A 24387-nucleotide genomic window follows, 5' to 3' on the forward strand; every position below is an offset into this window, starting at 1 on the left:
ATAAAAAGAATATTATATTTTTATTAAAAAATAATATAATAATAAATAATATATTTTTTGGTGTAATTTTTGGTGTTGTGATTGGAATGGAAAAAAAATATGGTGTTAAGATTCTTTAGTTTTGGTGTTGGTGCAACACCATAATAGGGTAATGGGTTGGAGATGGCCTAAGACATCATTAGCGAGAGACATCATTTCCTTCCAGCTTCTCGTCCAAACTACAAAAAATAAATAACTTATCGTCCAGCTTCCAGATAAATAATTTATTACCTATACTAAATTTTGAATTCTATACTCATTTTACAAATAAATAAAAATAAAATAAATTATTCACATTATCTATTAAAAATTAGAAATGAAAATTTTTAAATAAAAAATTGAATTATACTTAATAAAAACATATAGTTAAATAAAATAAATAAAGATTAAATACAATCTCAAATATAAATTAATGAAAAATTAATTTACGAAATAGAATAGACTCACTTTCATATATATAATTTTAGAGGTTAGAAACACATAAAAAAAATTATAGTTTTAGTTTTATTATAAATGAGGTGTACTAAATATAATTAAAAATTTTAAATGGTACATTTTAGTTATTATACTTTATGATAAATATGTAATATTTTTTTTTAGAAATGAGATATATTCATATATATATATATATGTATGGGGTGTAAATATAACTACTCTCATTTTATTAAACATTTTACTTTTAATTTTCTCTTTTAAATTAAATTAAAATTTTAAATAATTTTATTTAATATTAATTTTTTTAAAAATCAATAGACTAAGACCAAACACACCAAAATATCAATGAAATGAAGTTTGTTGTGAAGAATTGTCAGTCAAGTAAAATATATATTTTAAAAAATTAATGATACTATATAGTATATCTCTTATCACAGAGGAGAAGTTTCTTCTTCCAATGTCAATTATTTAATTTTTTTGGTTTACAATGAGAACTTTTTGTCACTTTTATAATTTAACAACTAATGTTTTTAAATTTTATATTTTTTTTCGATTTTGTGTTTTGTCTAATTATCTGTTTGGACTTTGTATTTTGACAAATTCTTTTTTGGATCATGTATTTTGTAAAATAATTTAGACAAACCTCTTAACTCAATTTAAATGAAGAAAAAACTGAACATAACAACAACACTGTTATTAGGCAGAATATTTATTTATTTTTATTCTGAATTGTTAGTTTAATAAATTATTTGTGATTTTAGTTCAGAAAATTTTAAACTATTTTAAAAATTATAAAACTAAAAAAATAATTTATCAAAATGCAATATCCAAATAAGACAAATAACCGTTACAAAAATGTATACAACCATTTTTTTATCAAAAAATAAATATATATAAAGTAATTTTTAAAAGATTATACTCTAAAGTTTAAAGTACATGAATGTGAATGAATACATATGGGAAATAAGCGAAGTAAATAGTTCAGAGCTAGAATTACAACACGTTCTCCATTGAACAGTCTATGGTCCGAGAACCACTTGATCCTTCTCTCTTCCCGAATTGAAATTTGTGAAAAACACACCAAAAACATTGTTCATTGGTTTGGTTACTTGGACAAAATTGAGGTCCCAAAACACCTCTCAAATCTCTGCTAAATCTCTCGCCGTCGTTTTTCAGGTATGTATGTATGTATGTTGGGATCATGGGGTTTGATTGAGTTTCCTCACAACTTCGTTTAACTTTTTTGGTACTCAATTGCTTGATCTGAAAAAACCCCATCTCTTTTCGTTTGTTCTCTTTAGAGAAATACAATAAAAATTAAATCTTTTTGGTTTTTACTGTTTTTTGCTTTGTGGGTTTCCTTTCTGATCTCGTATTCGTTGCTTTTCATTGAGTTTTCGAGGTTGTTTGTTCGATTTGTTAAGTAATCTCTCTGACCCACTTTTTGTTCTCTGAGGAAAATGAAGAAATTTACTGAATTTTGGCTTATGCTGACTCGGGTCTTTTAGTTTTGCTTTTGAAATGACTATAGTTGTTACCTCAACTTAGCTCAAAAGCTGAGGATTCTCTTTTCGTTTCAGTAGCTAGACTTTGCAATTAGCATGTTTTGGTTGTTTATTACAGGGTTCGTGAAAATTTAAATACTTTCATTTTCATGGCTGTTTTCATGTTGCAGGTGGTCTGTTTCCATCTGGACTTGGTATGCTTCAGCTCAATTGATTGACTGGGCTTTTACTGTAATGTATTCTGTTGCTCAAAAGCTTTTATCCTAATGTTGCTGCTCTTGTTGTCTGATTTGATGTAGGTTGTGTTATTTCAAAGAGAAGCAGTAGAAGAAGGTTAGTGTTGTCAAGAAATTAGAGGAAAAGGAAGTGCTGTTGAAATAGTAGAAGGGGATTGTTGTTAAGAAAGTAAAAGGGAAACAAAGAACAAAGTTTATGTGCTTCTTGGAAGTGTTAAATGGAACAAACTATTGGTGAAGACTCTACTCCGGTTTCTGGGTCGTTTGATAAATCAAGGGTTTTGGATGTAAAGCCTTTAAGATGTCTTGTTCCGGTCTTTCCAAATGCACCTAATGTTTCAACATTTACAACTCCACAAGGTGCTGCTGCTCCCTTTGTTTGTGCTACTCCATCTGGACCTTTCCCCAATGGAGTATCTCCGTTTTATCCTTTTTTCAATTCATCAGACTCTCAAAGACATCCTGAACAACATACCCCGGCCAGTGTCCCCAATCAGAGTGCACCGCCACCTTTTGGCTTTAACAGTACAACAATATCAAATGCAGTTCCAATAAATTCATTCAGGACCCCATCATCTGCAACAGCTGGAAGAAACCAGTCTACAGGGGTTGCAAATGGAAATGCTAGGTCATCTAAAAGGATGACCAGAAGCCGTGCTCAGACACAGCCGCAAAGCTCGGCTGCAGAGGAAGAGGAGTATGCTGACAACCAAAATGAGAGTTCTGAGTTTTTCGCTACGCCAACAACTGAAACTGAAGAAAAACTTACAAAGTCGGGGAGGCCAAGGCGTAAATCCCGGAAGCGGGTTAGTGGTGGTACTAGTGGCCAGGCCCAAGACATAAATGTTACCTCTTCTGATGCAACCGTAGATGTGTTAGTTGAAAAAATTCAAGCATCATTTAGTGATGCATTTAGACAAACTGAAGGTGACCGGGTATCTATTGAATATCTTACTATGGTTTATGATTTGTTCCGTAGAAGGATTTCACAAATTGAAGATGTTAGTGTTTCAGGAGGGAATAAGCGTCCTGATCTAAGGGCTGCTACACTCTTTATGAATAAGGGAATCCGGACAAATATCAATAAGAGGATTGGATCTGTTCCTGGTGTTGAAATTGGGGATATTTTTTTCTTCCGAATGGAGCTGTGTTTGGTTGGATTACATGCTCCAAGTATGGCTGGAATTGATTATTTGACTGTCAAAAACTCTTCAGAGGAAGAACCTCTTGCAGTGAGTATTGTTTCTTCTGGTGGATATGAAGATTATGCTGATGATCCTGATGTTATTATTTACAGTGGTCAGGGTGGTGTTAACAGGAGAGATAAGGCAATGATGGATCAGAAGCTTGAAAGGGGTAATCTTGCTTTGGAGAAATCTACACATAGGGGCAATGTGGTAAGAGTTATTCGGGGTGTGAGGGATCTGAACACTCAAACTGGTAAAATATATGTCTATGATGGTCTATATAAAATACAAGAATCATGGGTGGAGAAAGAAGGGAAAAGCGGTTGCAATGTTTTTAAGTATAAATTTGTTAGACTGCCCGATCAGCCTGAAGCTTTTAGAATATGGAAATCAGTTGAACAATGGAAAGGAGGAGATACTTCAAGGGTTGGAGTTGTATTGCCAGATCTTACTTCAGGGGAAGAAAAAGTACCCGTTTCTTTGGTAAATGATGTAGATGGCGAGAAGGGTCCTGCCCACTTCACTTATATTTCTATTCTCAAGTATCCCAGTCCAATGAACGTAACAGTTCCTTCTTCTGGATGTCTTTGCATTGGTGGATGTCTACCTACTAATTCCAACTGCCCTTGCATTCAAAAGAATGGAGACTTTCTCCCATATACCGCAAATGGGCTTCTTGTGAGCCAAAAGTCCTTAGTACAAGAGTGCGGGCCTTCCTGTCAGTGTGCTTCTAATTGCCGAAACCGCGCATCTCAAGGTGGCCTGAAAATTCATTTGGAAGTTTTTAAAACTAAGAACAGAGGTTGGGGTTTAAGGTCTCTGGACCCCATCCGTGCTGGAACCTTTATTTGTGAATACGCTGGGCACGTTGGTGATCCTACTAAGATAGATAAGTTCGGGATTGATGTAGATGATGAATTCGTTTTTGATGCTACTCGTACTCCTCAACCACTTGGAGTTCTGCCTGGTGATTCCATCGAATCTTCAAAACTCCCGTTTCCTCTTGTTATAAGTGCAAGATATTCTGGGAATGTTGCACGTTTTATGAACCACAGCTGTTCTCCAAATGTAATCTGGCAGCCAGTTTCGCGTGAAAATAGAAGTGAGCCCGATCTTCATGTTGCTTTCTATGCGAACAGACACATTGCTCCGATGACAGAATTGACATATGATTATGGTGTGGTCCCAGATGATGAAATAGACCAAAGGAAGAGAAAATGTCTCTGTGGGTCATTAAAGTGCAAGGGTTTCTATTGTCTGTAGTCTATCAAGGGTATTTGCATGATGGTGGACCTTGCATACTCTTGCTTTTTGAAAAGGTTGGTGATTATATAGGATTTTTAGTTTGTTTCTTTCATTGTGTTTTATTATTTATTTATTTTTATGGCTCTAGGATTTAAGTGCTTTTACAATTAGTTGGAGTGAAAAGGGCATATGATGGAGTTCTGAAGTAGTCTACTTATTAATTTTCCTACTAAATTCTGAAGAAAGGGGTTCACCATCACCAAATCAATATGTATGCTAATTATTATCTATAGTTTGATTATAAATTACTCCTTTGCTAGGTGTATAGAAGCATGGAGTGCCATGCCATAAAGATTGTGAAAGAAAGAAAAAAAGTTGTATGACATCAATATTGCATGTTGCCATGTTGATTGTGTGTGTTTGAATAACTTAGTTGTCTCATTTTAAAAGCAAAATTTGTGATGCACCGTTAACTCTTATCAGTATATGAACTTCAATTATTTATTAACACTGTATTATTTATGGTATTGAGGTAAGCCTTATCTAGATCTAAGTTTCATCTTTTTCTCTGAATTGGGCTCATCTCCATATCATATCAATTGTAACCTGTGATAGGCTTGCCCACATCAAAACATGAATTTGGCTTCTTTTTTCTAAAAAAATGTATGTGTTCACCAAAACCTTGTGGGACTATCCCAAAAACAGTGCTAATTATTTTTTTGCTATTGATTATGAAACCATGCAATCAGAAGATAAGCTTTTGACACTATCTCTAATTTGGCTAGTTTGTTTTAGTTTTACAAAACTTTCACTGCTCTAGTCGAGGTATACAATATGCCTATATTTTTCTTGGCTAGTTCAGTGGTGAGGGTGAAATCTGATAAAAGGGGAGGTCTCAGGTTTGAATCAGGACCTCTTTGTTATTTGTTTCTTAAGAGCACCATGTGTGCTAACTATATCCAAAAAAAAACATGTACTTAAATTTTTCTTAATGTCAATGACTATCAATTTGCTGGTCTTCCATAGTTTGGCTACTCAAGAACTTGTTATACTGATCGACTGTGTTTGGTTAATGTTTTGTGAGCCGAGTCCCTCTTTTCGTTTTCTGATACTGATCTTTGGCAGCCAGGAAGAAGGGCTCTCCAGTGGCGGTGCTGCTTGTGTGTGGAGCTCATGACCTTTTGAAAGTATGTAGCTTTTAAGTTTTTTCATGAATATCAGGACTGCCATTTCTGACTGTAGTATATGGATTCCCTGATGACACAGTGTTTTCCCTTCATCAGTGTACTAACATTATGTAGTTGTAGCATGAAATTTACAGGAATGGGTTGCTTTGCTTTTTCCTGTTATCGGTTTAGTTTCTCTACTGTATCAATGCAGAACTACTAAATTCTAGGGATAAGAAACTTGTATTAATTGAATTTGTGTTTGCGTTTTTTCGAAGAACGAAAAGGGAGGCCACGAGCCTTGGCAGTCAGGGATCTTGGTGCGAGCCTTGGAGGCTTAGGCACTCTAGAAGAACTGTGGTTACTTGGCACACAAGGCACCTTGTGTATTTTTTTGACAAATTTAGTTGAGATGGACAAGTCTGCTTTTGGTGTGTGTGTGCGCAAGAAACTTTTGTTGGCACAAGCACAATGGAAGGACTGCAAATTTCCCATCACAGAAAAATGCTTGTCATCTCTGAAAATCAATGGCTGGCTCCATGGTTAAAATTGGATTATTATTATCACTATATTTTTCTTTTTTGTTCTTACTAGTTGTGTTGAATGTGGATCATGGCATACTTTTAGGACCGGTCCAAAATTACTTGGCCAAATTTCCTAAGTGGATTTTTATATCTTTGGTTGAAGATGGTTATTTATAATTTAACTTGGAGGAGACTCATGATCTTGCTCCATCATCAATCAATCAATCATCAATCAATCTAATTCCAAAGCAGAAATTTTTAATCTTGAATGACTAATATAATAAAGGAGAAAAGTAACTATCAATAATCAATATGAGAGGTTAGGTACTCTACTCTCAGGCTCAAGGCTAAGCCATGCCCATGTATGAAAGTTCACTCATGGCATCACATGCCTAATGCCATCAATCATCTTCATGTCCAAGCAAACGGTATTGCTAGCTATGCCTAATGCCTTGTAGAAACCAAAGATGAAAGTTTTCTTTGTAGGAATGCCGTTAGTTAAAAGTCAAATTTCCCGAAGGATGAATGTGACATATGATGGATGAAGATGATAATTGTTTTTTTTTTTTATGTTGTTTGGTATCGGAAGTGAAGTTAGAAGGATGCAGAAGAAATTATATATTAAAATTATAATTATAATTTTATCTTTTTAATATAAATATTAATTATTTTTGTCTTTTTATTAGATCTCTAAAAAATGGAGGGATTGAATTTTTAAGCTTTAGAGGGAGAAATTCTCCCTCATTTTCTCCTCTCCCTTTTGACGAACATAATGATTCAACCTTTCATTCCACTACTCTCCATTCACCCATCTCTCATCCCAACCAAACATAGTGTAAAAAGTCAATTTTTTTTGACATGATGTAATTTGAAAAACAATACGAAATAGATGAGTTCATATTACACATCTAACTTTTTTGTTATTATTTTATCGGCAAGTTTAATAAACAAGTGAATTTAAATTAATATGATTAATACCTGTTCCTCGTAATTTCTTAATTAGTTTTGAATCGTTAAGAATGGTCTGGAAGATTACCTTTATTGGTGATGCAATGCTTGGATATGTTGTCCTTGATTCAAAATTAGTTTTTAGTACTATTATCGTGATTCGATAGAATATATTTTGTCTTTCGAGCTGAATTACTAGCCAAAGGCTTAAATCTAGTCATGAGTTAAAGCTACAGCTATGAATGTTATTTTGTCTCGTTCAATTAAGAAAATAAGCTCTTTATTTATTGTTATTGATGTTAATATAATATTTTTATATAATACTAAGTAAAAATAATTAAAAAAAAATTCAATAAAAAAAAGTTAGAACTTTGAGGATTAAAATAAGATTGGGCATTTTGTCAAAAAAAAAAAAAGAATGGGTATTTAATAGAATAAATAAATAAATAAACTTTTAGAAATAATTAGTAGATATATATTGATGCATTTGTATGAATAATAAATAAGTCAAATAGTTGGCTTTTTGGCGCGAAAAAGGCGCATTGGTTTAGAAATGGTTAGAGGATGACAGCATGACAGAGAAAATGGTTGTTTGTTAGAGAAGAAGAAGAAGAAGAAGAAGAAACAGAGGAAGAAGATCGCTCTGTGGAGAGGGAGACGAGCCAGAGCCAGAGCCAGGGGCAGGGGCAGGGGAAGCGCCAGGGCCAGGGTCAGCCAGCTCCCCATTTGGGTTTCTTTCCAAAACAGAGAAGAACAAAAAAAACCATTAAAAAACCCTCCTTTGATCTTGTTTCATTCGCAATACCCATTGGCCAAAAGAGTCTTAATCTTATGTTTATGGGGTTTTCTTGATCAGATTTCAAGTGGGTATTGGCGAATAAAGGAGATTATTTATTCATTAGAACAATATAAATAAAGACAAAAATAATATGAGAGCTAATAAGGACCAAGCTTGGAGCTGTTCTTCCCATGGTATGGATACGGCTATTGCTCCTCCAAGGTCCAATCTCAATCGCCTCTACCAAGTTTGGAAGGGTAACAATGTAATGTTCTTAATATAAAAATCTCTTTTTTCATCTTTGTTTGTATGGTTTTTATTGTTTGTTGCTTTTGGTTTTTGAGAAATGAGATGGGAAATGATGAATTGGGTTTGATTCTATTTATCATGGAATGTACTTAGTGCATTCATTTCTCATAAACTTGTGTCATATCTTATTGTTGTTGATGATTTATTTCTTTATTTGTCATTATATTCATTATTGTTGAATTGTGTTCATTATTTTGAGGGTTTATATTTTTTTGGATTTGTATTTTTTCTGATTAACTGTTTCGACTTTGTGTTTTAAAATTTTTATTTTTGGACCCTATATTTTGTAAAATGGTTCAAATAGATCCCTAAACTCAATTTTTTTGATGCAGAAAAAATTGAATTTAACAACATCGTTTTTAAGTAGAATGATTTTATTTTTGTTATGAATTGTTAGTTTGGTGAATTATTTGTGATTTTAATTGAGAAAAATTTGACCAAAATCGGGTTTAAGGTTCTATTTGAACCATTTTACAAAACATAAGGTTCAAAAAGTAATTTGTCAAAACCCAGTAATGGAACAAAACACAGGGTCCAAAAAAGTATAAACCCTTATTTTTATTTATTTTTGTGTAATAGTAATAATTGAAGCCTGGATTGAGAACTAAGCATTGAGAAATTCATAGTACATTGTTTATTATTATTATTATCTTTTAACTTGTCCTCTCTCTAGGCAGGAAAATCTAGTATATTGTTAGGTAGATCCTCCCAAGGATTCAAATCCTAAACCACAATAAGCAAATTTCTCATATTTTTTTTTATTGAATTTATCTTCTAAAGGTATGACTTTGTTTCTTCTTTGAAAATAGTTTCATTTCATGTTTCAAATTGACTTGGGCAATACAAGTGCTCAACACCAACATTAATACTGATAGTTCTCACAGTATTAAATCAACTGACATAGCTTCTTTTTCTGGCCAGAAATTCATGTGTGGTGGAAGATTAGTCTTCGGTCATGATGCTGGATCATTGTTCTTAACAACATTCTTAATTGGAGGTCCTGCCATAACATTCTGCATAAGAATGATTGTAACGAGCAAAGGACAAAATCCATTCTTTGTCTACCCTGTACTAATTGGAGGAATTATCCTCACTCTTTTGGTTGGTAAATTAAAACTCTTCTTCTTTTCATTTAATATTGATATCTTTTCTTCCATAAGAAACATAAAAAAAATCCAAAGAATAAGAAAATAAGCTAGAGTGACATGAGAATTCTATTCATATATAAGGAGAATGATCAAGATGTTGAAGCAAAACTAGGAGTAAGAAACAGGCCTAACCTGTCAATGGTTTTGTGCAGGATTTTTCTTTTCTGTTCCTAACATCTGGTCGAGATCCAGGAATAATCCCAAGGAACACACAGCCACCTGATTCAGAGGAGACATTTGAAAGTACCCCATCAATGGAATGGGTGAATGCTAGAGTCTCTAATCTGAAAATACCCCGAATAAAGGATATGAAGGTAAATGGTCAAACAGTAAAAGTGAAATTCTGCGACACATGTTTGCTATATCGTCCACCACGGGCTTCTCATTGTTCAATTTGCAACAACTGTGTCCAGAAGTTTGATCACCACTGTCCATGGGTTGGTCAGTGCATTGGATTGGTAAGTTATCCCCATATACTGTTTTAACTAAAGAATGTATTAGCTGTTTGAATGGTCAGATTGGTGTCTGAAAGGGGTTGCTTGGAAGATATTTGATAAGTGAATTTTAGATTCACTTATTAGTGTCATTTTATATCTAATTCAGTTTCACATTCTGAGAGTTTTGATGAAATGATCACTGGGCAAGTGAAATTCTCTCCTAAATACTCATAACGCAAATGATCTGGGAGTTGTTTCAAATCTTGCTTTTCCACCACTTCCTTCTCAACTTCACCTTCCTTGGCTTGACAAAGAGTTTCTTCAACTTTAATACCACTAGCACTAAGAGCCATCACACATTCAACCACTTCATCACCCACAAACTCACCATTCACCTTCTCCAACAGCTTGAGTAATACTAGAATTAAGGCAATGTTGTAAAGGATCAGCACATAATTCTTTTCTCATCGTCTCCTCTACTACTACCTCAATAGAATCCACACGGCGGCATGTGCTCGTGTTGTCATGCTGCTGTAGTGCTTGATAAATGTTGAATTTAACCTCTTCATTGTTAACCCTCAGTGTCAAATGACCACCTTGTACATCAATATTAGATAAGAAACTCTACTTCCTTGTGTGTTTTTTTTCATCATAATTGAAATATTAGCCTACTACTTAAATATTTACCTTTAGTAGGCTAATTTTCAAGTAATATCTTAGAACTGAACTCTCCTTTTTCTTGTAACTTTTTTGGAAGAACATTGTAACACTTGAATATATTCATTAGAACAGTTTAGTTACTTTCATAGTATACAAATGAAATATGTATATGGCCATACATTCTATGTGGTTACTACTTAGATATTGGTTTGCTTAATTAAATTGAAACAATTTTTCCTTGTGAAAAAGACACTTTATTTAAGCTAGAAGTTGGCTACATATGAGGAAATTTAACTGCTAAACTCAGCAAAATGAGACCAGGATAATAGTTACTAATCTATATTTTTCTTTCTTCTCTAACTCCTGTATTTTTGTGGAATTGATATCTAGCCTGCTATGTTTGATTTAGTTACTTTAATATCAAGGAGTTTTCTTTGATCGGTTTTCGCACGAAACTAATGCTCTTTACCATCATGTTGTTATTGCAGCGCAATTATCCATACTTCATAATGTTTATATCAACATCAACCATCTTGTGCATATATGTATTTGTCTTTTCCTGGATCAACATTCTTCGAGAGCGGTCCAGCATTTGGATTGTCATGTCCCGCAATATCCTATCAGTTATCCTCATAGTATATTGCTTTATTGCCGTCTGGTTTGTTGGTGGACTTACAGTTTTCCATTTCTATCTTATTTGCACCAATCAGGTAAACCATCTCCTTCCCTTATTGGTTATTTTTTGTTGAATTGCCTCTTCAGTCTGAGAGTTTCATTGGCAGGTTCATTTGTTTTCTATGAACTCAACTAGACTGATTAAGCTTGAAGATACATTTTAGTGTAAAAATAGGGAATCAATGAGCTTTTTCATTCTTCTGTTCTGCTCAAGTTTGAGTGAACTCTTCATGTTTAAATCAATAGACTAGACTGTTCTAAAAACTCGATCTTGATGTCACCATAGGATCAACAAACAGCGGCAAAGGCTTTTCATTTTTATCCATCTCAAGGAGATTATTTCAGCTCTTTGTACCACCAAATGATTTCCCTCTCTTGTTTCTAACTACTCATTAGGATCCATCATCTTAGCCTTTTATCATTTGGTGCTATTTAGCCGATTTTTTTTTTTTTTGTTTTGAGAAAGAGACAAAGGTCAAAAGGCTGACCTCTACTCAAAAAGTTGAAAACCTCACTTGTGGCGGAGGAATACCGTGGTTACAAAGAGAACAAAACAAAACAATCAAAAAACCCACAACAAATCCCACCCCCAAAAATTAAATCCAGAAGTTGCCCCAATCTCTAATAAGGTCATAGAAGGCAATCTCCTCAAAACCTTTGTTTCTATACACCCAAGTCGCCACCCAAAATTTTATCTCATCCCATATAGTCTCTATAGGATTGCAAATATCTTCGAAAAGTCTGTTATTTCTCTCTAAGCCATAAGGCCCAAAAAATTGCCAACAGAGTAGTTTGCCAAAGACGAGAAACTCGCCTGCCACCCCCTAACTTAGTGAGAAACAATTGAGCACAGTTGCATTGTAGGTTTAGATTCACAAGATTATTGTGTTTTATCTTCAAGCATAACTTTTCATCAACATTATCTGTTTCATAATGACATGATATGTACTAATTTGGCTACTATTCTCTTGCAGACCACATATGAGAATTTCAGGTATCGATATGATAAGAAGAAAAACCCATTTAACAAGGGGGTATTAGGTAACCTTAAAGAAGTCATGTGCACTAAGATCCCACCTTCAATGATAAATTTCCGAGCTTGGGTGTCAGAAGTGGATGATGCACTTTCAGAATCCATTTCCTCAGCAAGTGAGAGAGAGTTTGTTGACTCAAAAGACATAGAAATGGGAAATAAATTTAACAGGGGTGATGGCAAAGAACTTCCATTTATTTTGCAGAATTTGGATTACAGTGCTCTTCATGATAATGTTAAGAAGAAGAATTTACATCTCAGTGGTCTTGACAAGAAGTTGAATTCGGGTTCTGTTCCTATAGGCCGAGAACTACATCCACAATGGAGTTCTGCTGTTGGAAGTAGTACTAGTTATAGTTACAGAACAAAAGAAGCCTCCATTAGCTAACATATTGCTGGTTTTCAAGGAAAATAAAGGTAATGTTTTTTCTTGCTATCTTTTTTCCTCATTTGCACTTTAGTTTTATGGAGGCTTATACTTGTGAGTAATATATCTGAGGTAGTGTAAATATGGGAAATTTGCAGCATTAATCCTTATATAGTTCATTTTGTTCCACTTAAATCCCTATGTAAATTTTTTGGCGGCGAAAATCCCTACTATTACACATTTGGTGCGGACGTTGGTCCCTCAACCGTTAAGTGTGTCAGGTAGTACACGTGGCAGCACCCGATTGGCGGTAAAATTCACTTTTGAGAAATTTGCGGCATTAATACCTATGTAGCTCATTTTGTTGCACTTTAATGCCTAAGTAAATTTTTTGTTGCCTTGGAAAACAAAAACAATAAACAATTAATCCAAACTAAACTAAGAATTTAATAAATTTTTAAGATGATTTTTTTATTGTTTTTGTTTTACTTAACATTTCAATAATTTGAAAATTAGATTTTAGTAATTTTTTAATTGTTATATTTTAATTAACAACTTATTGAAGTGTTAGTTAAACAAAAACAATAAAAATATCATCTTAAAAAACTAATAATTTAATCAATTTTTAAGATGAATTTAATTTTTTTTAAATCAATAATTTGTTAATTAGATTTTAGTAATTTTTTGAAGTGAATAAATTATTTTATTCAATTTTTGGCAACAAAAAATTTACTTAGGCATTAAAGTGCAACAAAATGAGCTACATATGTATTAATGCCGCAAATTTCTCAAAAGTGAATTTTACCGCCAATCAGGTGCTGCCACGTGTACTACCTGACACACTTAATCGTTGAGAGACCAACGTCCGCACCAAATGTGTAACGGTAGGGATTTTCGCCGCCAAAAAATTTACATAGGAATTTAAGTGCAACAAAATGAACTACATAAGGATTAATGCCGCAAATTTCCTGTAAACATGTAAAAGTCTTTAACTATTCAATAGAAATGTCATTAATCTGAAGAAACAGTTAAATCTTTACAAATACCAGTCTGGATTGTCATCCAGCCAGATCAAACACTCCTTGACTATAAGGACTTTTCTTTACAAAAGAAATTTAACCACAAGAACAAGTACTAAGTGAACTACTGATATCCTAACATCAATCTCTTAAAGCCAATAAGAAATTCCCTTAACTACTACCAAAGAATCAGTCTAAGCTCAAGGAAAAGAGACCTGCTTCACTAGCTGTAGCAATGCCGAATCTCATGGCATTAAGAATCAGTCTAAGCACAAGGAAAAGAGACCTGCTTCACAAGGCTAAATCAAGGTTAGGTATTAAAAATTTAGGTCAACGTCATAATTATTTTTCATTAAAATATTGAGTTTATACACAGGAACCCAAAAAGTGTTTACAGACTGGTAAAATACAAATTAGTCGTCCTAAGTGGCAAAACAAGGTTCAACCCTAGTTCCTCCCAAATAAAATACAAATTAGTCGATCGAAGAATTGTTGTCACCAGCACATAACCTCTTCATACCTGCTGCCATGACATGGCCTAAATGATTCCTAATCATCTAAGCCAGACCAGACCAGCCTCTTCATACCTGCACCCTCTCTAGGCTTTAACCAGAAATGAGTAGAATTAGGCATCTTTGGGGCCTGCAGAGCTCAGTTTTTGCTAAAACCTCTCAACCCAGGTAGTTACATCAGCAACATCTCAATCTTTATCTTTTTGCACAACTTTTTTTTTTCTTTCTTGCCATATACTCCACAAATAAACACACTGCAATAAATCCAAACCATAGTAGCATAGTCACAATGTAAAAGAGCTTGAATAATAGATTCATACACCAGCTTCTAGTTCTTGCCAACCCCAATAGACTTCTCCAAATAAAAGACCTAACCTACTTCACAGCTGAGAAATCCCACAAGGGAAAATATCTGACCTTAAGAACCCATAAGAGAATCAGATTTTTTATAATCCTCTAGCATTGCTTAGCAAGAAGGGCTTGGTTGAAAATGGAGATATCTATTAAATTCATTGCTTCTGTACTTAAGATGACTCATTTCGTCTCGAGAAAGCCAATACATCTTCTTACCATCTTCAGAAAAGCCATACCAAAATATATGCAAATTAGAGTTTTTTTAAAAAAAAAAGAGAGAGTGGCCTTTGTCTTAGACTGACCTCTTCTCACATATATAAATAACCCTCACTTTTGGCGGAGGAAAACCGTGGTGACAAACGAAAACAAACACAACAGAGAAAAAAGAAAAACAAGCATCACATAATAAACTACACAATCAAAAATCTACTCCACTCCCTAGTGAGGTCTAAAAAGGATAACCCCTCAAAACCTTTAGAACCATACACCCAAGGGGCAACACAGAATTTAACCCTCTCCCACATGTGGGCACATAAAGATACCTTATCATAAAAAAGAGTAATGATATGTGTACCAAAAATATGCACCTAAACATTACACACAGTGACGTGTCAGACTAGTTTAGCCAATCACATTTATTAAAACTGGGACCTATTGTTTTAAAAAGTACTGCCACATCACTCTATATGTAATGTTTGGGTGCAGATTTTGGGTGCACATATCATTATTCCATAAAAAATTATGTTATTTCGCTCTAACCAAATTGGCCAAAAACAAGCCAAACCAGTAGACCGCCAAAGCTTATTCACACGTTTATCTCCCACTAAACTACAACATAACATCTGATAGCAGGAACCCGGCAAACACCAACTCAAGCCAAACTCACTCCAAACTCTTAACCATAACAACCGAGCCAAATCACACAACAGAAACAGATGGCTTAGAGATTCAGCCCCCTTAGAGTTGATGAAACAGCCTTAAACAGGTTCTATTTGCATAGTGGCATGAATGAAATTTTAGTTTTTTGATACTTAGATTTGTGACTCATGCAGTTGCGCTTGTCCTTTGCAAGTGGCTGCAAATTTGCATTGAGAATGATTATATTTCTTTATTGTGTTTCGCTTTCAGAATACATGTTTTTTTTCTCGAATTTTCATCAGATTATGCTAATATGATCCTTAAACAACAATCACACTTTTGCTTCTCCTTTTCTGTTACAAAAAAAATGCAGATAAACATTACTATATAATGAAGCTTTTTCTAGATGTAGTTTTTAAGTATATGAAGACTTAATGAAAGGAGTAAAATGGACTGTGCTGGCTTGATTCTGATGCTTAGATTGATTAACTATGATTATCATCATTACTGTTTGTGTAATCAAATTGTTGATAATTTGTGATAATTAATAGATGGTTTTAACAAAGGCTTTGCTCTTCACAGAGGACATGTAATGCCATGTCAGGCAGATTGAACAACAGCTTTGACGGCTTGATGAGCTGAAATTAGAGGAATTGAAGATGGATTTCATGTAATTATACATAGTGCATAAAAATAATAGTTGGAAAATGATAAACAAGCATTGTGTCTTCCATTATTGTCTTCAAATTTATTCTTATTTTCTACTTTAAACTAGAACAAGTCCTAGTTGTGTGTTGCTTTTTTTTTTTTTTTGGTGTCAATTAAATTTTTGCCAAAGCTGAAATAAACAGATTCATGTAATATTTTGCCAACTAATTTTCATCTTTACCAAATAATATTGTAGAATTCCACTCTTTTTATATATATATATATATATTTGGAGAAGTTTGTTCCATGTATAGTGTCTCCTATTTTTTACAGCCCATAATTCCTATAAACTAGTTAGGGAAGTGGCATTTACTAATTTGAACTTTACCAATAAATTAACTAGGGTTATTACCAAATAATGATAGTTAAGAGATATAAACACTATATATATATATATAAAAAAATCCCATTTGTGATCAAAATAATTCTCATAAACTCTTAGAGGGCACTTCAAAAAATATTATTTTTAGTGACAATATGATTTGCCATTATATATAAAAAAATTCATAACAAAAACTTAATGTTGATTTTTGACAAAAGTAAGCTTTGAATAAGGGCTATTTTTTGTAGAGTTTATACATTTTTGGATCTTGAGTTTTGTCCCATTACTTGTTTGGACCCTGTATTTTGACAAATTATTTTTTGGACCCTATGTTTTGTAAAATGGTTAAAATAGAACCATAAACCCGATTTTGGTCAATGTTTTCTCAACTAAAATCACAAATAATTTACCAAATTAACAATTCAGAACAAAAATAAAATCATTCTGCTTAAAAACTATGTTGTTATATTCAATTTTTTTTTTATCAAAATTGAGTTTAGGGTTCTATTTTAACCATTTTATAAAACATAGGTCTAAAAAATAATTTGTCAAAACACAATGTCCAAACATATAATAGAACAAAATATTATAGGGTCAAAAAAAGTATAAACTTTTTTTTTTTTACAGGATCGAAAATTGTATTTAACTAAAAATACAAAGGTGTGAATTATGAACTAGTCTGCCTCTATAATATATTATTGTGAATAAAAATATATTTGTAACACTTTGTTACTAAATGCTATTTTACATTACAACAAAACTTTATTGTGATTTTAAAATTGCCACTGAATGTTCTGACTTTTTTTTGGTAGAGGGATCCCAAACTATAATAAAAATAATATTCATAAACTTGTAGAGGGCACAACAAAAAATCTTATTTTTATTTTTAGTCACAATATAATTTGTCATTATATATATATATATATATAAAATCATAACAAAACTTAAGGTTGATCACTGACAAATGTAAGCTTTGTATATATATAATTTAGTTTAAACATAAGTCGAAATATATATTTAACTAAAATACAAGAGCATGAAATCTATACATGTAATATTGTGAATAATAAAATATTTGTAACACTTTGTTACTAAATGCTACATTACAATAAAACTTTATTGTGATTAAAAAATTGCCACTAAATGTTCTGACTGTTTTTTCTTTGGCATTGAGATCCCAAACTACAAACCCATGAACTCATTTGGTCAATCAACAATTAAGATCATAATATTTCATTAATGACAATATCTAACTAGTAATAATTTAACAAAAGAAAACTTCAATTTGGTGACCACCACACATAATTAATAATTGAGAATTGTTAAGGGATACTGCTGGTGTCCAACATTATAAGGAAGTGGCGTACCGATATTAGTACAATCTAATATCGAGTCTCACACATTTAAATTTAATAAATATTATGAGATATCGCTAACAAACCATAGAGTGTCATCTCATGTGATGTAAAACAGGTGTCAAATAACAACACTCGTAATAATTTTAAGAAATTAAGAAAGGCATAAATAATTATTGTGAATGATCACAAAAACCAAATTGTGATATGGCATATGATGATAATGATGTTTTCCTATACTATGGCCACATTTATTTTTAAAAAATAATAATAATAATTAAAACCTAAAGAAGACAAAAGAGTTCAAACATTTTGCAAAGTTTGAGACAAGTGGGTCTAATTAATATTGATTTATTATCTCTTTGAAAAACAATGGTCTCGTTGACTAAACACATTCAACAACGTGGGTTTCACCATGTACATATAAATAAATTAACTTAATTAATTACGTAATCTATGTATATACATATTGAAAAATTGTTGGGTTATTACATAAATCTAGAAATTTCTTTTCTCTTAAGAAAATAAAAATAAAAATAAATTTCCTTATTTATGAATTGGATTAGACAGAGTTTCTTCTGGCATTGATATGGATGCTATCAACTCTCAAATTATTATTATATTGAGAAATTATTCAATTATTTAAATGAATATATTAATTGTAATCATGTGATTGCCAATTAACTAATTACTTGATTATATATGCGTATGATGTGAGATATGGTAGGTAAACAATTTTATCTGTTCAATCTTTTGTGAATGGATTTTCTTTCTTGGAAATTTTCTAATTTAGCTTATATTTGTTTGTACTGCTATATAAATTATTAATTACAGTTAATATTTCTAGAAATAATCTTGATATTTTTAGGGATTGTTAAATATTAGTAGATTTTATATAATAAAATCTAGAACTAATTTTCCTGATTATTTTTTATGAATTTATGATTTGTTTAGAGTATCGAGTACTAAAAAGATTCAATGGTGTTCCAAAAAATGTATATATCATTTATTTATTTATTTTTTTATGTCAAATTTCTTAGAATATAATTTGGATAATAAAAAATAATAAAAAAATACTTTTTTATATATTCTCAATAAATATTAAATGAATTATTGACTTTTTTGTATTAATTTGCATCTTGCGCATTTGAGCACAATTATAAATATTGAGTCAAATAAAACATTAACTCATATTTTATGCTAAATTTGGCACAGAATTTACATCTTGCATCGAAGATGGTCTTATGTTTCATGATTTTTTTTTTAAAAAGACAAGTTTTTTATTAATAAAAAAGTTGTACTAGATGTAAATTTCTCTAAAATTTATTGTCAAATAAAGGTGTTTTTTTTATTATTAATACTATTATGTAATTGTAATATTAGAAATTATGATCAATTCAATATTACTTAAATGATCTTAAACTAAATATAAAAATATTACACACATGATAGATTAGGTTTAAAAATAATAATATCAATAATATTTGTAATTACTATTTACATATAAAACTTTTAATTATCACGAAGACCATTACTATCCATTGTTATTAGTATATAATTAGCATTTATTTGAGTTATTAATCATTTGTTGACTTAATTATAATTTTTATATATAAATATGAATGGAGTGTATCAATTTTATGACTTTAATTAATTTTATTCTCCAAATATTCCAATTACAATGAGCTATCTTCCTTTCCAGTTGTTTCAAATGAATGGTTGTCTGCCCTTTTGATTTGATCCCATTTTTCAAGAAATATGAAGCCAATTCTCTAATCAAAATTGATCATATATATATATATGGGGAGCACTTGGTGGGGCCACTTTTTTGGGGCACCGGTACAACCAGTAGGGTATTTTAACACTTAAATAATTTATTTTTATGATGGTGAACATTATAGTCATTTAATATATTCTACAAATTTAAAAAAAAAATTATGAATAACTTACAATGCCGAAAACAAGATTATTGCATGCATGTCTATTTTTCTGTATGCGCGTGTAAAATTTAATTGTTTGAACCTTATTTTCGACTTTATAAACTATTTGTAATTTTTTGAAAATTTGCAGGATGTCTTAAATGATAACAATGTACACTGTCACAAAAAAATTATTTAAGTACCGAAATAGTCAAATGACTGTAGTGGTGCAGCAAAAAAGTTGGCTGCACCAAAGTGATGCCCTATATCTATAAATTTAGAGTTTATACTTTTTTGAATCTTGTGTTTTGTCCCATTATCTGATCCTGTATTTTGACAAATTACTTTTTGGACCCTATGTTTTGTAAAATGGTTAAAATAGAACCTTAAACCCAATTTTGATCAATATTTTCTCAACTAAAATCACAAATAATTTACCAAACTAATAATTAAGAACAAAAATAAAATCATTCTGCTTAAAAACTGTATTGTTATATTCAATTTTTTCTTCATCAAAATTGAGTTTAGGGTTTTATTTTAACCATTTTACAAAACATAGGGTTTAAAAAATAATTTGTCAAAACACAGGGTCCAAACAGGTAATAGGACAAAACACATGATCAAAAAAAGTATAAACGCATAAATTTAATTATGCCATTTTCCCCATCTTCTTTTTTTCTTTCTTTTGGACCGAAAAGTTGTAATACAAGTAAATTTAACCAATTTTGTTCTTTTTTTTGGAGGGGGCAAAATTATATGTTGTAGTACTTTTTTTTTGTTTTTTTATGTTAGTGGGTAACATGTAGGGATAAGAGATATTAAAGGTGTTATAGTTATATATGGTATATATAAGATTAAAAAAAGGGTTTTTATTATTTTTAGAGGGTCATTGAATTGGATTGATTTAAGACCAAAAATAGATATCACTCATTGATGATTATAATGTATAATTTTATGAAAAGAAAAAGAAAAGGTTTTCTTTAATTTGGTTACACTTTTGGATTGGTTGTTCAATACAACATTATTTTGTCGGCTATATATATACATATATTAACTTTAAAGAGATTTTCTCTGACTAAAATAGCACTTCTTGTACAATTCTACTAACTAACCTTTTAAGTTACATATTTGATATTTGGAAGAAAACTTTAATTTATTCATTCCAACCTTACTTACTCCAATTACTTACATAATCTCTCTTTTCCCTTTCAATATTACCAAAAATGTTGTTAAAATTACAACATTCAAAATCTCCAACAATAGCCTTTTGAACATGGAACAAATAAACTTGCAGACAAAAATAGAGAATAGAGTATGGTTTATTGGACAGTTCTTCAACTCAAATGATGAGTGGCTTGGCATTGTGAAACATACATATAAATAAATATAAATAATGTGTATATATATAATCTTTGTTTACAGAGGTTATACTTTTTTGCACCTTATATTTTGTGACATTATTTGTTTGGACTATGTGTTTTGATGAATTACTTTTTGAATCCTATGTTTTCTAAAATGGTTCAAATTGTTTTGATGAATTACTTTTTGAATCTTATGTTTTCTAAAATGGTTCAAATAGAACCCTAAACTCAATTTTGATCAAAGTTTTCTCAACTAAAATCACAAATAATTCACTAAACTAACAATTCAGTACAAAAATAAAATCATTCTACTTAAAAAACTGTATTGTTATACTTTTTTCTTTATCAAAATTGAGTTTATGAGTTTATTTGAACCATTTTATAAAATTAGGGTCCAAAAATAATTTTTTTAAAATACAGGGTCCAAATAGATAATCGAAAAAATACATAAACCATTGTTTTATATATATATATATATAGAACAATTCTTCTATAGTAGTTTTACTTTAAGCCCTACCGGTAGGACTCTTAGTGTTTCTCGACCCGTGAACAGTTTTCGGCGCGACTTTTTTTTATGACCGTGTATATTGTAGCTATTTAGAGCATCCTGCAAATTTTCAGAAAATTCTGAATTATTTACAGTACCAAAAACTAAGTTCAAACATGTTGTTGCACGTGTGACTAATTTTTTTATGCGCGTGGAAAGTAACATGTTCGAATCTAGTTTTCGGTACTGTAAACTATTCAGAATTTTCTGAAAATTTGCAGGATACTCTAATACAACTACAATATATACAGTCATAGAAAAAATCGTGCCGAAAACTGTTCATGGGTCGAGAACACTTAAGAGCTCCACCAATAAAATTTAAAGTAAAGTTCTCTATATATGACAATTTTCCTATAAGAGTTTTACTATTGGAGAATTCCCGCGTGTGTATGTATATATATATATTTATATATCTTTCGGCATGACACTTTATATACAAGCTATCTTTTAATTGTTCTTTTTTTTCATTCAAATAAAAAGGTTCTAATTTTACACACTTACCCCCACTTAGGAACATAATAAGTATTCCATTTCTACTACTCAAGCTAATAAACTTTGATGATGCTTGTTATTAGGTTAAAGTTTTAATTATTATTATTTTTTAAATTTGGATCTTTGCCAAATTCTATAATATTTGGAGACAAAGTAGCTATAAAAATTGTTATGTAAATATCTCAAAAAGAGTTGGAACATCAAATTTTGTAAAAACAAACAACATAAGTAACTATTTGAGCCATGCAGATAATAATGGATCATGTTACAAACATTCCTCGTAAAACATTGATTATTATATCTTATTAAAATTTAACCATTGATAATAATAATACAAAATAATAATTTTTTTTCATATCTTAATTATTGTTTCAAAAATCAACCAATGATTTTCTCAATATGTGTTCCAAATCAAGTACCATTTTTTGTTATTGTTGTATGGAGCATATTAATTGTTCTTTTTCCTTTTAATGCAAGAGTACTACTAATATCTCTTCTATATAAAACATGTAATGTGTGAATAATGGAATTGTTTTGTTTTGTTAATTTTAACGGAATACACTTTTAAAATTAAGTAAAAATAGATATTTATTAATTATATTAATATAATTTAAAATATTATAAAATAGTATTATTATAATAATATTTAATATAAAATTAAATATATAATAATTATATTAATATAAATTCCAATTTAAATTCCAATGCTATAAAATATAATGATTGTAATAATATATAATACAAAACTAGATATTTAATAATTATATTAATCTAAATTTAAATTTTATAAATATTATTATGATAATAATTATTAATCCTAATTTCTTACTAATTATATTAATTTGAAATTAAATATTATTATTATAATATTTAATACATGATTAGATATTTAATGCTTATAATTAATAGATATATTTAAATATAATAAAATATCATTTTTATGTTTAAAAATATTATCATATTATATATATATATTTGAAAAAATCATAAACAATGTTTTTCTTTAATTTTCATTTAATATGTGTTACACCAAAATTTCAAGAATATAAAATTATGGTCTCGAAAAATAGGCTCGTAAAGATAGGACCACGAGTGACATTAGCATATGCGCGAACTAAGTGATGACGATAGAATTGGTGAGCTCGAAGCTACACGCGGTCTCGAAGGTGTTTCGAGGTTACAAGTCAAGCTCAAAGCCACAACTGATCAATTGCAAATGGTTCAACACTTGTATAAATTTCCTAATTTGTTCTTATTGGCGATTGAGCACTAGTCAGGAAGGTTTGATCCTGGGCATTGCAAGCCTAAAGGGGATGATCTCGACAAAGTTACTGGCTAAGGGCGAGGTTAACCAGAATGACGAGCTCGTGATGATTGGTTGATCTCGAAGGCGTGTAAATTATGCATTCGAGGTCAGTAATCTAGTTTGAACACGACTGTTATTTGAAAATCCCTATAACTTAGGGATTTGTTGTAATCTGATAATTAATCCCGATTATTATGGGATATTTTATGATTAATGCATTTATTTGTATTTATTTCAGATTTAAATTGTAACTTCCCGAAATAAAATGGAAGATAGTAAACGAGACTATAAATAGACTGGAGAATTTCATTTGTAGAAGGGGGAACGATTTGGTACTGAGAATACTTTGCAGAATTGCATTCAAGAAAACTTCGAAAGAGTTCCACCACTCACTAATATTGACTCGTGGACTAGACAGATTTTAACTACTGGAACACGTAAAATCTCGTGTGTTTTTTATTAGTTTTTTTAAGTCAGTGTTTAATACTTTTCTTATCTAAGTTGACGAAAAACGGCATCAACAATATATTTATGTCATTCTTTTGTATATAATATTATTTATTTATTTAAAGTTTATATGATAATGATATAAATTTAATAAAATATTAAAAAATTTTATAAATAAAATTAAGACAGACGTAATAATATATATATTGAGGTGAGAAATTATTTTCCACAATGTTGACTCAAATACACAACACAAAATTTATGAGCCATTTTCCTTATTCATCGAACAAGAAAGTAAAAAGAAAATAGTGTAAATAAAATGTTAAAAAATAAGTAATTCTCTTTGTTTTTAGTATCGAAAATAATAGCGACACTCCACACAATCCCTATTTTCTTCTTAATTATATTCCTTTAATGACACAAATATAACAATTATTATTTTAAATAAAATTAAACTAATTCCTAAAATTAGAAAAGTAAAATAAAATTAAAGAT

General features: G+C 30.8%; 2 protein-coding genes across 6 annotated transcripts; both read left to right on the top strand.

Annotated features, from left to right (window-relative positions):
* Positions 1–1464: 1464 nt before the first annotated feature.
* Positions 1465–6485, top strand: LOC133824863 (histone-lysine N-methyltransferase, H3 lysine-9 specific SUVH1-like). Of its 4 annotated transcripts, none has more exons than XM_062257871.1 (4): positions 1465–1650; positions 2098–2173; positions 2279–4721; positions 5773–6485. In XM_062257871.1, the coding sequence occupies exon 3, from the start codon at positions 2434–2436 to the stop codon at positions 4663–4665; it is 2232 nt and encodes a 743-aa protein (XP_062113855.1). In that variant the 5' UTR covers positions 1465–1650; positions 2098–2173; positions 2279–2433; the 3' UTR covers positions 4666–4721; positions 5773–6485. The 4 variants fall into 4 exon arrangements, with proteins under 4 accessions (XP_062113855.1, XP_062113854.1, XP_062113857.1 ...); XM_062257870.1 differs by having other exon boundaries at positions 2150–2173; XM_062257873.1 differs by having other exon boundaries at positions 2150–2173; positions 5777–6485.
* Positions 6486–9299: 2814 nt separating this feature from the next.
* Positions 9300–16356, top strand: LOC133821719 (probable protein S-acyltransferase 1). Of its 2 annotated transcripts, none has more exons than XM_062253870.1 (5): positions 9300–9473; positions 9673–9978; positions 11106–11327; positions 12267–12742; positions 16002–16356. In XM_062253870.1, the coding sequence occupies exons 1-4, from the start codon at positions 9300–9302 to the stop codon at positions 12711–12713; spliced, it is 1149 nt and encodes a 382-aa protein (XP_062109854.1). In that variant the 3' UTR covers positions 12714–12742; positions 16002–16356. The 2 variants fall into 2 exon arrangements, with proteins under 2 accessions (XP_062109854.1, XP_062109853.1); XM_062253869.1 differs by having other exon boundaries at positions 16018–16356.
* The last annotated feature ends 8031 nt before the right edge of the window (positions 16357–24387 follow it).

Source organism: Humulus lupulus, chromosome 3, assembly GCF_963169125.1.
Source record: "Humulus lupulus chromosome 3, drHumLupu1.1, whole genome shotgun sequence".
Lineage (NCBI taxonomy): Eukaryota > Viridiplantae > Streptophyta > Magnoliopsida > Rosales > Cannabaceae > Humulus > Humulus lupulus.